General features: G+C 39.5%; 1 protein-coding gene across 7 annotated transcripts in view; it reads right to left on the minus strand.

Moving 5' to 3' along the window:
- Positions 1-10,033: 10,033 nt before the first annotated feature.
- Positions 10,034-15,488, minus strand: part of C1H1orf141 (chromosome 1 C1orf141 homolog) — a 69,452-nt gene continuing 63,997 nt past the window's right edge. For 5 of the 7 annotated variants that reach the window (XM_050763030.1, XM_050762805.1, XM_050762892.1 and 2 more), the window contains 3 exons: positions 14,162-14,231; positions 12,879-13,065; positions 10,034-11,244 (listed from right to left, as the gene is read on the minus strand). In XM_050763030.1, coding sequence (XP_050618987.1) covers positions 10,645-11,244; positions 12,879-13,065; positions 14,162-14,231 — 857 coding nt within the window. In that variant the 3' untranslated portion in view covers positions 10,034-10,644. The remainder of the gene's footprint in view (positions 11,245-12,878; positions 13,066-14,161; positions 14,232-15,488) is intronic. The other 2 variants (XM_050763208.1, XM_050763294.1) reach the window with 2 other exon arrangements.

Consider the following 15,488-nt stretch of genomic DNA (forward strand, 5'->3'; position numbering starts at 1 on the left):
TAGTGCTACACTTATTTCCAAGGAAGAACATTACACTGGGACACATGAGGTAGTCTAGGACCCTAAGCTGTTCCACATTTTAAGAAAACAAGTCAATACAAGGAGGTAATGGATGAGCCTACTTTGGACTCAGAAGAAATTTGGGTAGAATCAAAAGAAGAAGCTAAAGTTATGATTCAAGGTTTATATACACACATAAATCCAAGAAGGCACCTCTAAGAAATGTTGGGGTTCCTGAAGTCTTCTCCTGGTGACTCTGGAAAGGCAAGTGTTATTGATAAATCACATAGCTGTGTGTCTATATTGGCTCATCAATTCTACTTAGGGTTGATATTCAGCAGCAAGATACCAGTATGGCCACCCTGTAGTTGGAATATTTAAATATTTCCATAATTGCTAAGAAAGAGTAATTTCCCCAGGTCCTTCAAGACTTGACCTACTGCCATGGTCACCCTAGCCCCTAATCTGGAATTCCCCAGATCCCCAGCAACTAAAAGAGTAAGTCTGGGGTAAAATCCTGCTTCAACCATGAGTTTGTTGTGATAGGCTGACACCTTTACTGTGCTCATTGTTGAGTCATGTGCATATATTCTCTGGTTCTACTAAGCAGTTAACATAGCTGTATGGAAGAAACCATGAACTAAGGGGAGGCCTAGTCTCACTCTTTGGTACCCTGTGTGTTAGCCTAGGAATACAGCAATACAACCGTTTGCTTAGACTGATGGCTCTCTAAGGTTGGGCTTTCCTAGGGTGGAGCATTGGACAGGTAGTCAGCTTTCCCACAACACTACATGAGGGCAGAAAACAAATCTCTTCTAGTCACTGTTGCATTTTTAGCAGCAAGCCCAATGATGGAACATAGTAAACACAAATATTTTTTGTTTAAAAGTTGAACAGCAAAGAAGAAGGTAGAACTTTAAAGGTCTATACCTGAAAAGATCATCTAAAATCTTAGAAAAAAAATTATTTAAAAAATTTCTCTGTTATGCAGTAGGGAATCTGAGGCCTGAAAGATTAAGGGTCTTGCCCAGAAACCATGAGTTATTAACAGGATCCGTTGCAGAACCCTGGCCTCTTGTATCTTCATTCAGTGTTTTTTTTTTTTTTTTCTTTTTTTCCCTATACTGGGTGTCTCCCCTCAGATCCAAGGAGACAGGTAACCCTAGTACGAATTTCTCACAGCATGGAGAAATTCAGAGATGAACACAATTCTCTATCACTCTGTGGGAACAGAAAATTTTAAGTGAATGTCAGAATTACACAAGGAAGTAATCTCATATAACAGCTGCGACTGTTTTGCTTTGCTCCTATTCTTGGAACTGGTGGGCAGGGTGAGGTCAAGAGTTTGAGCAGAGTGGGAAAGTTTGGAACAGTCACTGTAGAATGTGTGAGGGGAAGACAATAGGAGTTGAATATGAAGATTGTTGAAGACTGGAAGAATGAGGAAGAAGTTGAATAGGATGACTGCCCATGGACCAGTTACTCAGCATGGTAGATTTATTTATTTATTTATTTGACAGTCTTGCTTTGTCACCTAGGCTGGAGTGCAGTGGCATCTTGGCTTACTTCAGCCTTGACCTCCTGGGCTCAAAGTGATACTCCCACCTCAGCCTCCTGAATAGCTGGGATGACAGGTGACAGGCATGCACTACCGTGACCAGCTGGTTTTTTGGTGTTTGTTTTGTTTGTTTGTTTTGTTTTGTTTTTCAGGGGAGGGCTCTTGCTATGTTGCCCAGGGTGCTTTTGAACTCTTGGCCTCTCAAAGTGTGGAATTACAGGCGTGAATTACCAGACCCAGCCAGTAGAGGAATTTTAATAAATAATTATCCGGTCCCAACTTTAAAAAATGCTGAGTTTGAGAAATCCTGCCCTAGAAAAATTTTAAGTGTTTAGTAGTCACTTGTGACTAGTAGCTATTAACAGCCCTGATAATAGAACACTTCTAATCATCATTCTATCAGACAATTCTAGTCTAGAAGATTTTCAAGACTCTTTTTACCTCTGAGGTCCTAAGCAAAAAACAGTGAAAGAAACAATAAAAACAGCAAGATAGTAAGGATCGATCTTACTATCCTTACTAGAAAAAAAATACAATGAAAAAAAATAAGCAAAAAAATAAAATGGAACTGCCTTTGAGTCATTAATTTCCGATTAGAGCCCTTAAACCTGCATAGCTCTTAACTGAAATAGAAAGCTCATATTTTGATTCTGCATTTATTGTTCATACAAAAGTGTGGTATTTGGATCAAATGAACTATTGTCTCTCTGTGGGCACGCTGACAAACTAGATGCTGCTTTGTAATCTGTTGTGCATTACTTGTCTGACTAATCCTACGCTTCTTTCTTGTTATCCTACTGTTATAGCTATAAATGTGTAGTCCTACCTCTTTTCTCGGCAGACACTTCAGAGTGCAATAGAGAGTAAATAGGATTTACACTTACTATTATCCCCTCAGCTTTAATAATGACTGGTTTTAATTCTCCCTTTGAGTGCTGAAATAAAACACCTTCCTGCTCATAGCACACCTGCATCCAATCCTGGGCACCTGATTTCTGGAGAAAAATGAGATGTCTCTGATATTTTAAAATATCTGAATAGCTTCCAGGCAGAACAGAAATGTTTTTAAAAATTATCCAGTACTTAGAAATAAAAGAGGTGATTACTTAAGTTCCTTTCAGTGGAATGCTGGGCAATTGTTCGATGGACACTTGATGAATTAAGTCTGTAAGGTTGTGCACCTTTGACTCTCTATTTGGAAGAGGTTAACTGGTGGAAAACCAATAGCGGTGCAAATGATTCTTGCCCATAGCAATGCAAATGGAATTTATCTATAGAGATATAACTGATTTTCCCCTAGTAGAAAAGATAATTTTAAAGTTTTCAGTTTATCGCCTTATAGGGTATTAACCAGTTTTGCATGTATTAGCATATTCACTTTAGTATTGACTGCGTCGACTACATAAATCTGTTATTATATTTTCCTTCAAACTGTTTTAACATCTTACTCTTTATTCACTAATGGGTGGAATAAAATCTTTGACACATTCACGTTATATTTCTATGAGAGTCATGCTTTTTAACTTTTTGGAAAGTATACTTAGAAGAAATCTAACTTGGTCACGTATTGCTCCTGGATCAAGTGCTCCTTAATTGTGCCCCAGGTGCCTCTCACCTCCCTAGCCTCACAGTAGTCCCAGCCTTGTCTTAACCCCCAACTTTTGGTCGATTTTAGCCAATGGGAGGTAGTACAGGTTCAAGAGGGCAAGGGGAGAGTGAGGTTCTAGTACTCATTATTCCAGATTCCTCCATGGGATTTTGCCTTGGACGGGCAACATGCTGCTGTCTATTTTGGGATTCCTGTAATCTCTTCTTTTCTTCAGTTCGGTAGGCCTGGGGTGGGTGCTAGCTCTGGGGCACCACATTATCTCTGTGGTTTCCCCACATAATGGCCCTTATTAAATTCCACTCAAAGTATCCACTTTTGTACCATCCGATTTCTGTTGCAAGACCTGCAAATAGAATGGGCTGCTTTTAGAAAAGTGACTCCACTCCATTCCAGGGGTGTTCAAGCCAAGGTTAGATGACCAGAAGACACTAGTGCCATGAAGGAGTTCTCTGCTCTGGGAGAAGGCAAAACTGTGCAACTATGACTTCTAAACATGGAGGCTGCATAGGTCTACAAAAAGCTATCTTGTGTGTGTGTGTGTGTGTGTGTGTGTGTGTGTATGTGTGTGTGTTGTATGCAGGAGTGATGGGGATTGGGAAAGAGAAATGTCAGAAAGGAGAAACATATTGCAATGTTACCATATATGTAGCCAAGGGAGGTTTGTTGATGGTCTGGAAGGGACATCTAGGTTAGTAAAAGAGAGGGCTGAAATTGAGGGAGAGATTTTGCTGGATTAAATTGAGAGACAGGACTAGCTGGATTTCCTGGCCGACTAAGAATTCCTAAGCCTAGCTGAGGAAGGTGACTGCACCCACCTTTAAAATGGGGCTTGTAACTCAGCTCACATCCGACCTATCAGGTAGTAAAGAGGGCTCACTAAAATACAAATTAGGCTAAAGCAGGAGGTAAAGAAATAGTCAAATCATATATCACCTGAGAGCACAGGGGGAGAGGCAATAATTGGGATATAAACCCAGGCATTCAAGCTGGGAGTGGGCAACCCCCTTTGGGTCCCCTCCTGTTGTACGGGAGCTCTGTTTTCACTCTATTAAATCTTGCAACTGCACACTCTTCTGGTCTGTGTTTGTTCTGGTTCGAGCTGAGCTTTTGCTCACTTTCCACCATTGTTGTTCGCCACCATCACAGACCCACCATTGACTTCCACCCCTCCAGATCTGGCAGGGTGTCCGCTGTGTTTCTGATCCATTGAGGCGCCCATTGCTGCTCCCGTTTGGGCTAGAGGCTCGCCATTGTTCATGTGCAGCTAAGTGCCTGGGTTCATCCTAATAGAGCTGAACACTAGTCACTGGGTTCCACAGTTCTCTTCCGTGACCCTTCACTTCTAATAGAGCTATAACACTCACTGCATGGCCCAAGGTTCCATTCTTTGGAATCTGTGAGGCCAAGAACCCCAGGTCAGAGAACAAAAGTCTTGCCGCCATCTTGGGAGCAGCCTGCCACCATCTTGGGAGTTCTAAGAACAAAGATCTGCGGGTAACAAAATGTGTCAAAATTGGTGAATATTTAGATCTGCTTTAAAAAATTGTGACTAACTAACTGTGGGCTCTGAGTAAGAGTATACCAGTCTTGTGTTCAGGTATAGATTTAACTTGGATATGCTAAGAACTTAGTACTCTATGTAACAGAAAAAAGTTTCCAGATGCGCTGCCTATAGTATGATCAAGATGGTGAAATGTCATCTCAGATTTATCTGTGCAATATTCTAATAAAAGGCCTTCTTTGTGGTAAAGAACCCATGTCAAATTTCAGTCCCCATGCTAGAACAAGTAGAGGTCTATGCTCAGCCCTGGCTGGTTTTATTTTCTTAATTTTTAAATTTTTTTTTTTTTTTTTTTGAGACAGAGTCTTGCTCTGTCACCCAGGCTGGAGCATGGTGGCACGATCTCAGCTCACTGCAACCTCCACCTCCTGGGTTCAAGCGATTCTCCTGCCTCAGCCTCCCGAGCAGCTGGGACAACACACATGTGCCACCATGCCCAGCTGATTTTTGTATTTTTAGTAGAGATGGGGTTTCACCATGTTGGCCAGGCTGGTCTTGAACTCCTGACCTCAAGTGATCTACCTGCCTCTGCCTCCCAAAGTGCTGGGATTACAGGTGTGAGCCATCATGCTGGCTGGTACTTTAAGAGCTGGTGTAGGTAGGGAAATGGGTGAGGCTGGCCCAGGCTACCAGAATCTCAGTTCTGGGAAAGTGTGGCTCAGCAAGGAAGGGAAGATTGATGACTTGTAAATAGTTTGAATTGCTCTAGTGGCTCTCCCTGCCACCCCATCCACACTCACTGTGGGCTAGTACCTGTGTCAGACACTGGGGATCCAAAAATCACTAGTAAGACATAGATCCGCCCTACAAGACTTTCCCATCTCTGACAGTATCAACCGAGTGATCTTTTAAATCTTAAATATTAGATAATGAAATCAGTATCTTTGACAAGAGGCCTTTTGGGAAAGCACATTGGAAGATATGTGTTGGGGCTTGAGGGGACTAAAAAATAATGCCCGGCCGGGCGTGGTGGCTCACGCCTGTAATCCCAGCACTTTGGGAGGCCGAGGTGGGCGGATCACAAGGTCAGGAGATCGAGACCATGGTGAAACCCCGTCTCTACTAAAAATAGAAAAAATTAGCCGGGCGCAGGGGCGGGCGCCTGTAGTCCCAGCTACTTGGGAGGCTGAGGCAGGAGAATGGCGTGAACCCAGGAGGCGGAGCTTGCAGTGAGCCGAGATTGCGCCACTGCACTCCAGCCTGGGCGACAGAGCGAGACTCCGTCTCAAAAAAAAAAAAAAAAAAAATAATAATAATAATGCCCATCTTCACCACCCAAATTTGAAAGCAATTGATAGATGCAGCAGGTAGGTTGATGGTAATTATAATATAGTTATATGTTTGCACAGCATGGCTTAGGTTCAAAGATGAATGGACTTGTTTAGGACACTGTTCTGCCTCCCCATCTCCAAGTATGGCATTGCTCATCCAGTTAGAGATTCAGTAGACCATTTCAGTCTACCAAATACACACATCAACCAGAATGCTGCTGTCTCTAAACTGGGACAAAAAGGGAAGAAAGTAATCAATTCTCTAGCACTTACAATCTTTTAATAGATTAGTCTTACCCAGTTCCGAAATGGGCTAATTGCTGTCACCCCAAATCAGGTTTCATGCTAATCAGTGGGGAAAAGTAAGTAATGGATGGGGTGGAGGTTATGAGTGTTCCTACAGATAAAACTTTCTTCCAATGGGAAACAAGAAGAGTGGGGAAATAAATGTTCATTGTCATTTTCCCCTACCTTTTGATCTTAATCATTACATTTATGGTCAATCAGGGTCTATCTATCATCCCTTGGAAAGGAGATGAGCAGCTACGAGGGAAGTCTTGCTCCCACCTTTTGAGATTGCTTCAGTACTGTGCCTTTTTGGCTTCTCCTAGGAGTGTTGGTGAAGAGTGTTATTTTTGTAGCCAGAGGTTCTTATTTCAGATAAATACATTTAAATCATCATATTAATTAACTCCAAGACCATTATTTGTCAAGATAGAAATATTTGGCTGCTAGGCCCTTTACATGGGTTATTATTTTTTCTAGTTGGCTCAGGGAAGCTCAGCTCTGTTTATTGTAGTACCTTAGTGACCATAGTTCTGTAAGGGGTGGAAGGTAAATGCCTTGTCCACTGTGGGCTGGTACTATAAAAATGTTAAAGGAAAACTTTAGACAAATTAAATTTCACAGTTTATCTGAACAAAGAACAACTCATGAATTGGGCAGCACTCAGAACCAGAAGTGGTACGAAGGATTCTGCTTAGCATTGTTAGTAGGAAGCTTTTATAGGCTGACACAGAAGCAAAATAGAGAAATCACCTGATTGGCTACAGCTAAGTGTCTGCCTTATTTGGACTTGGTGTGATGAGCTGACTGCCTGTGATTGGCAGAAACCTGACTGAAATCTGGCTGGTTGTGATCAGATGAAATTCAACTATTTATTATACTCCTAAGTTTCAGTTTGCTTATGTATGAAGTTAGGTTGCAGTTTGTTATATAAAACTCAAAGTACAGAGACAACCTCAGGCAAATGCTTATTTAATTTTACAGAAGTAAATTAAATTAAATGCTTATTTAATTTAACAGAAGTAAGCAGACCATAGTCCCCTGATGAGATATTTGAAAGAAAATTCATGGATCTCTGGTTTCCAAGTTGTCTTATAGATATAGTGGCTCCTTTTTGGCCTCCTAGGGGCCAATAAGACCAGGAGCATTTACAGAGGGACAAAGGCAACCTTTACCTAGAGTAATCCACAGATCCCAACTGGCCGGCTAGTCCAGGAAACAGCACAAACTCAATCCTCTCCCTGGAACACAGACTGGCCTCCAAGGCCATACTCAGATCTCAGTATCAGAATAGAAGCCAAGTCTGGCCTTGCACTCTGCTGCTTGAAGACCCTAGTAGCTGTTTAGTTTAGAAGATGATAAATTAAAGCTGGAGTAGAGCTTAGGTTGTCATCTTCTCAGAATCCACTGCTTCTTGTTCTTGAGCTGCTTTAATGGAGAATCCTCAGCCAAATGTAGTTTTAAAGTTAATTTAGTGCCTTCTTAAAGGATAAAGCTCACAAGTTCCCGCAGAAACTCCCAAAAATAACTAATACAGAAATTCTCAGTAGTAATTTCAGCCCACCTTGGGTTAAAATCTGAATACTGTAGTTTTTAGCATTTAATTTAGAAAAGTTTGGAGTGAGAAACTTTTGGGAGTATCTTTTTAGAAATTACACTGGCTGGGCATGGTGGCTCACTCCTGTAATCCCAGCTCTTTGGGAGACCGAGGTGGGCAGATCACTTGAGGCCAACATGGTAAAATCTGCGTCTCAACTAAAAATGCAAAAATTAGCCAGGTGTGGTGCCACACACCTGTAATCCCAGCTAACTTGGGAGGCTGAGGCAGGAGAATGGCTTGAACCCGGGATGCAGAGGTTGCAGTGAGCCGAGATTGCGCTACTGCTACACTCCAGCCTGGGTGACAGGCGAGACTCCGTCTCAAGAAAGAAAAGAAAAGCAAGAACAGAAAATCAAACACCGCGTGTTCTCACTCATAGGTGGGAATTGAACAATGAGATCACTTGGACATAGGAAGGGGAACATCACACACCAGGGCCTATTGTGGGGAGGGAGTGGGGGGAGGGATAGCATTAGGAGATATACCTAATGTAAATGACAAATTAATGGGTGCAGCACACCAACATGGCACATGTATACATATGTAACAAACCTGCACGTTGTGCACATGCATCCTAGAATTTAAAGTATAATAAAAAAAAAAAAAAAGAAAAGAAGAGAAGAGATCACACTTACATTAAGAGCAGGCTTACAGAGAAAAGGAGGGAGTAGAAAGGAAATTTCTATTGAATGCTACAAAGCTCAAAGTACTAGATGCTATTTTATGTAATCCTGAGAATAGCAGTGTAATAAATTATTGTTGTCTCCATTTTAAGGTGGAGATACAATAAACTGAAGCTCAGATAATTTACATTATTTGCCCCAATTTGCTCCTATCTGCCCTATTCCTATTGTTTCTCTTATACTAAGTATCAAGAGAAACTACCGTCATGACTTGTACTAATATTAGGTATATTTTCTAATTCTTGTTACTCTGATCATTAGTGCTTAAAAAGAGTTTGTTTTATGTTCTGAGTTGGCAGTGTAGTTAGGGAAGCTGTTTTGCTTTGCAGTAAGTTTGGATGAGGGAAAACAGGGGGAGAACATATAAAAGCAACCAGAGAAGAATGAAGGGGAAAAGAAAAAGACAACTTCATTACTTGGAGCTGCAGCAGCGTCTCCTTTTCCCAGCCAGCAACTGGAAGTAAGTATGCCCCTCCCCTACCTCCTACAGACCTGAGCCCAACACCTTATCTTGAAGCTTTTCTCTCTCTCTTCTCTCATTCACACAATCTCCAGGTACATCTGTCCTCCTCCACGTCCATTTTTCTTTTTTATTTTTTTGAGACGGAGTCTCGCTCTGTCACCCAGGCTGGAGTGCAGTGACCGGATCTCGGCTCACTGCAAGCTCCGCCTCCCGTGTTTACGCCATTCTCCTGCCTCAGCCTCCCGAGTAGCTGGGACTACAGGCGCTCGCCACCTCGCCCGGCTAGTTTTTTGTATTTTTTAGTAGAGATGGGGTTTTACTGTGTTAGCCAGGATGGTCTCGATCTCCTGACCTCGTGATCCGCCCGTCTCGGTCTCCCAAAGTACTGGGATTACAGGCTTGAGCCACCGCGCCCGGCCTCACCTCCATTTTTCTCTCCTTGTCATTCTTTTTGAGAGTCCAAACCTCCCTCTAGTTGTGAAGATGCTCCTGAGTAGTATTGATGATGGTGCATAATAAAGAAAGTCTCCAGTCTGAAGTAGAAGCAGAGGAACCTAAACCAGTTTACCTCCTCACCCTAAAATGTTCCAAAAGACCCCGAAAGCCTTTTCTTAACTTAAATGCATTTAATTCAATCTGTTTTTCTTCAAGTAGTAACAGTCAAGATTGAAAAATTATTTCCTTACTCAGTTTTCTCTTTTAGTTATTGGAATTACAAAATTATTGCTTTTTACCATTTTCATATAAGCTCTATGGGATTAAATTTTAAGTAAGTTTCTGTTATTTAATTTTGGAATTTATTATTTACAAGATTATTTTTATGTGAAATGCATTTCTGAATTCCAAACAAATGGATTACCAATAAACTTTCAAAATGCAACTTGTTTCTAAATTGAATTTTGCCTTTATACTGTTCAAGTTAATGAGAAAGTAAAATAACAATGTAATAATATAATTTAAAATGTTTAATACCTTACAGGATTTGCTACCAAAAATTTTTAGATTAAGGATAGTTATTCTTTTATTTAACAATTCAGAAAAAAGTTAAAGTTTGCAAAAACATTATATAATAATGAAGTTCCAACATCTACTAACAATAATAAAAAACTATTCAAAGTTTTACAAAGCCTTTTTAATTGCACAAATTGTTAATGTAATACTATTGATGATGATTTGCTGAAATGCTGATATACAATTAACTCCACGTTCATTAAATTAATGATAATTTGTCTTATTTGATATTCAATTATAGAAAAAGAGTATTGATGTTATTTGGCTTCCAACAGTGCATTTCCAGAGTCAGACTATACTGTTCTTGGTCCTGAATCAGAGTTTAGTATAGAAAGGCTGATGATTGAGCAATCTAATTGAGATAATAGAAAGTCATGAACTAGATCCTCTTGGTGATAATTATTTCCTAATTTTGTCCTATTATTTAATACAAATGTTGATTGTTCTTGAACAGATGACTGCTGACTTGTAATTCCAATGTCTATGCTTTGCTTTCTTATATGATCAATTCGAACATTACTATTTGGATAAGAATTTCTTTTATAATTTTGGAACTTGGATATTTGCTTCTTGTTGCTCCAATATTGTTGCATACATGATATTTTATGAGGCATTTAAAATTTCACTTGACGAGTCTAATAAATTATCCAGTGGTGTTACATTATTTAGTTTATATATATATTTAAAAGGCTTTGAATAACATTTGACAGGTGAGGCACTGGATGTGGGTATGCTCGTTGGTTTTTCTATAGAAAACATTCTTTCAAATTTTCCAGTTTGGGCACTAATTTCATGAATAACAGCTTTATCAAGGTAACCCACAAATTGTTCTGTTAGGCTAGAAAAGTGCTGTGAGAAATTATAGAGTGTATTCCAAGATCTGTTTTCTGGTGTCTGCTTATTAGTTTTCCTCTTTGGTTTATCATAGACAGTTGTGTGGCCTACTTTAAAAGACATGGGGATCTGTATATCTTTTCTCTGTGCTGTAGGCGTTGTTTTTTGGGGTTTGAAAAGAGAAATAGATTGATCACCAATTATAGATTTGAGGATTTCACAATTTCTTTCTAAAACAAAATTTGTTCTTTTATGTGGGTAATTGTTTTCATTTTTCAATGGATGAGAAGAAAATCTATTTTTTGTCAAAAGTAACATTCGTACATATTCTGAGTCATGGAAAATTATGGGATTTGTGTCCTTTTGTTCCTGTGGATTAAAGAAAAGAGTAATTAGTCGTAAGTTCATTGAGTGAAGAAAGCTCCATATATTTTAAAACATGTAAATAAAATTGTAAAATATTCTAAAAATGACTACATACAAATATTTAATATGAACAGTAGCATTATTCAAATATATGAAAATACTGTACTTGTATATAACATACATCCTTCTTATCTTAATATTCTATAGAGATGTTAGTCATGAAACTTGAACTTTTGACCTTAAATGTTTTCTGAAATAAATTGGAATATGAAAAAATAAATATATTTGTTAAATATCTGAGGTACTGCCATTGAGAAATAGGGTAGTTGTACTGGCATTTCTTAGGTTTCCATATTCTAGAAATTAAAAAGCATACCAAAAAATGGATTGAGTCAAAGTTCAGAAGAGACATAACTGATTACAGGCCAAAATTACAAATCTGGATATTCTAGTAAATAATTCAAAAAATTAAAAATTATCTCTACAACTGATATTATTGTACCCTAATACTTAGCACCTAACACCTGACACCTAAAAAGTGCTCAATAAATATTTGTGGAATAAAATAGCCAAAGTAATAGACTGACTCGAGAATAGATCATTTTTATCACAGTAATAGCCAAGTCTGCTATCATTACTGAAAAGATGACAAAGATCTAGTTTTGCAATCCACTGGTGATGCCAATATTACCTATTTAGCCATCATAATGGATGTTTGTAATGTTTTTGGTCTGTCCAACGCCTTAGGACATTTTCTGCTTGATAAGTCTATGTACTCTTAGGTAGAGGCAAGAACCATGTTTGTCAGCTTCTTTGCGGTTAGGACATAGGCATTTGCTCTAGGCTCTGCCATTCAGATACACCTATGAAGTCTTCAGTTCAGAGAAAGCAAGCACTGTGAAAAAGTATTGGGAAAACTATTCTAGTGAGGGTGGTAGGAGTTATATCTAGCTTTGAACAACAGCAGTAGCAAATGTCTTAGAGTATTCCCTGCTCAGCATCGGAATTATAAACTGTTATCTGTGACAATAGCATGGGCCTCAGTGGAGCAGTCTGGGGCTGTATAATTAGGTGATTCCTGGCTAGACAGCTTTCGAGCCAGACTGCCTCTCTAGAGAGCATGAGTTACTACATAGCCTTTAATAAATGCACTTTCTGGTTGAAAAAGCCAAAACAGATTATTAGAAAAATGGACACATAGTCATAGTCCCATTATTTTAGAACTGGGATCTTGTTATATTGTACAGGCTGGATTCAAATGCCTGGGTTCAAGCAATTCCCCTGCCTTAGACTCCAGAGTAGCAGGGATTACAGGTGCACACCACTGCATTCTGCTAGATTGCTACAGTCATTTTTTAAAAAATCCTTTTTATTTTATAGTTCTATTATAACCAAGCAAATTTGATAAAGCCTTCTTCATAAAGAAAAACACTGAATTTTCAGCTAGTGTAAAGGAATGCGTGGTTTGGGGGTTATGCAAAGAGCATTAAGAACTTAAGTGCTGTTATCACTTTGGAATATGAAACCAAGAGGTAAGAAGGATTTATCAAAGATTCTGGTCACTAAAATATATGGGTGATTCCCGTAAGTTGTATAACTACACATGTTTACTTAACGATAGATGATATGCTTATTACCATGTGAGAAGTTACTGTCTTTGTTGGACTAACGCTGATTATCTTGGCATGTGGATTTTTCAATTCATCCTCAAAGCACAACGGGAGCAAGCTTTTCTTTCTTACTGAATGATACTTACTTAATTGATAATTTCTGACAGATTTGTTTTCTTTTATATTAAAATCATTCATCTGTGGAGATTTTTTTCTGAAAATAAACACAGTTCAGGGCAATGTTCATAGGGCTGATTGCAGCTTGTTAGTTCTTGTCTGCCTCCTTTTATCCCTGGAAGTCACTGCCAACTTCTGCACCAACCTCTCTCCCACAGACTTTCAAACTGACAAGATCATCCCTTCCTGCCTGGTTTGTGGGAGAACACAGCAAGAGCAGGAGTGGAAGCAAGAGAGTCATATATATACCTCTTTGGATTTTGAGTGGGGACGAGTTGTATGATTACGTAGGTTGAGGAGAACACCAAAGGTAGAGAGGTATTTGCAACGTCCTATGTTGAGATTCTGAAAGAAGCTTCACAGGGCAGCTTCATGCCAACACAGGGTGGCCCCACATTTGTTAAGAGGATAGAGTAGTATGGTCAGGCAGAGACAGGATATAGTTGTTGTTGTTGTTGTTGTTTTTTTTGGAAACGGAGTCTCGCTCTGTCGCCCAGGCTGGAGTGCAGTGGCGCGATCTTGGCTTACTGCAAGCTCTGCCTCCCGGGTTCACACCATTCTCCTGCCTCAGCCTCCCGAGTAGCTGAGACTACAGGCGCCCACCACCAGGCCCGACTAATTTTTTTGCATTTTTAGTAGAGATGGGGTTTCACCGAGTTAGCCAGGATGGTCTTGATCTCCTGACCTCGTGATCCGCCTGCCTCGGCCTCCCAAAGTGCTGGGATTACAGGCGTGAGCCACTGCGCCCGGCCAGGATATAGTTTTTAAACTGAATTAAACCTAAAGTGGTTGTTCATTATTGATTCAAACAAAGTTTGAAACACACTGGATTAATGATTTTTTCACTACATAAAGTTTGAAGGGTTCATGAGAAAAATGAGAACTTTATCCAAAGAAAAGCTACTTTTTCACATCCGTGTTGTAGTGTAAGTAAATGTGTGCATTTACTAAAAAAAAAAAAAAATTGTATTCCCTCTATTCATTTTTCCATGCCTTTCTCTCCGTTCGATTGTACTATGGAACTAAATGATAACAATAAGGTAGAATAAATTTATTCTGGTCAATTATAAAATGTGTCCTATTAGAAACATCATTAAACAGAACAAAATACTAAGTATTTTGAAATAAATTACCTTTTATTTCTATCACCTTCTAAGTGACCAACAGAATCCAATGGTTTTCTAGGTTTTTTTTCAATTTGACCTGAAATTTTAAAAGATTTTCATAAAAGACACATAGATATTCTGACATTTAGGAAAATATCTTGCACAAAATATTTTACAATTTAAAATAACATATGGAAAGCACCTAGTATAGTGCCTGGTCTGTAGTAGCTACTCAGTAAATATTTCTTGAATGAACTAGATAGAACTGGAAAAGACTGAGATCAAAGCTCCAGTATTTGGCTAAAACAGATCAAACATAAAAGTGGTCTTGGAGATTTTTTGTGGAAGAAAGGCATCCCTAAATTTTCAAATCTCTCCGTTATGTGGCGTCACTATTAACCAGTAGGAAGCTTCAGACGGTTATCACTTGGTAGGGAGGGAAGACAGCTTGCAGATATCAAACAGATCTTGCCATGTGGCATGAAGTAAGCATCCAAGGTTGATCTCTTCCAAACATGTCTGGTGGCCACTCCAGCATTTTTCTACACACACATGCTATTAGCAACAGTTTCAGCTTTTTCCTCGTCCTCAAGTAGTTTATATTCTAGTGCAGTACTTCCCAGTCTTTCCCATTTAATTGCAAGCATACTAATTTATATTATTTGTACAGTATACTGGAATAAATGCTTGAGTCTGGGTAGGCTACCATAGGGTCAACTGAGCAACCTTGATGGCCAAGGAATCAATATTTCAGCACACCTATAACCCCCTCCAAGCACAACAGTTTACCACAGTACTATTTGGGAAGCTCTGTTCTAGAGGGAGGAAATGGTCAATAAACAAGTAAACCAGCTGGGCATGGTGATGTGCCTTTGTAATCCCAGCTATTCAGGAGGCTGAAGTGGGAGGACTGCTTGAGGCCAGGAGTTTGGGGCCAGCTGGGGCAGTATAGTAAGACCCCCATCTCAAAAAACAAAAACAAACACAAACAAAAAAAAAACTCCGACAACAACAAAAACAAGTAAACCAACCAACAAATAAATATATAATATAATTTCGAATACTTTGGAAGTATTTGAAGCATTCAAGTATTATGGAAGAATATAAACATAGTACTTCACCTAGGGTGGCTATAGATGTCCTCTTTTAAGAAGGGATATTTGAGCTAAAATCTGAGTAAAGAGAAAGAGGCAGAGGAAACAGCAAGTGTGGATGGAGGTCTCAGTGTGAAGTCAGTGTGGAATGCTGAAAGAACAAAGAGGCCAGTGTTGCTCGGGTGCGGTGAATTAGGAGGAGAGCAGAGTAAGATGGGTTGAAACACGTAGCAGGGCAAAGTCATCTAGGGTCACATAAG

This window comes from Macaca thibetana, chromosome 1 (genome assembly GCF_024542745.1).
Source record: "Macaca thibetana thibetana isolate TM-01 chromosome 1, ASM2454274v1, whole genome shotgun sequence".
NCBI classification, from domain to species: domain Eukaryota; kingdom Metazoa; phylum Chordata; class Mammalia; order Primates; family Cercopithecidae; genus Macaca; species Macaca thibetana.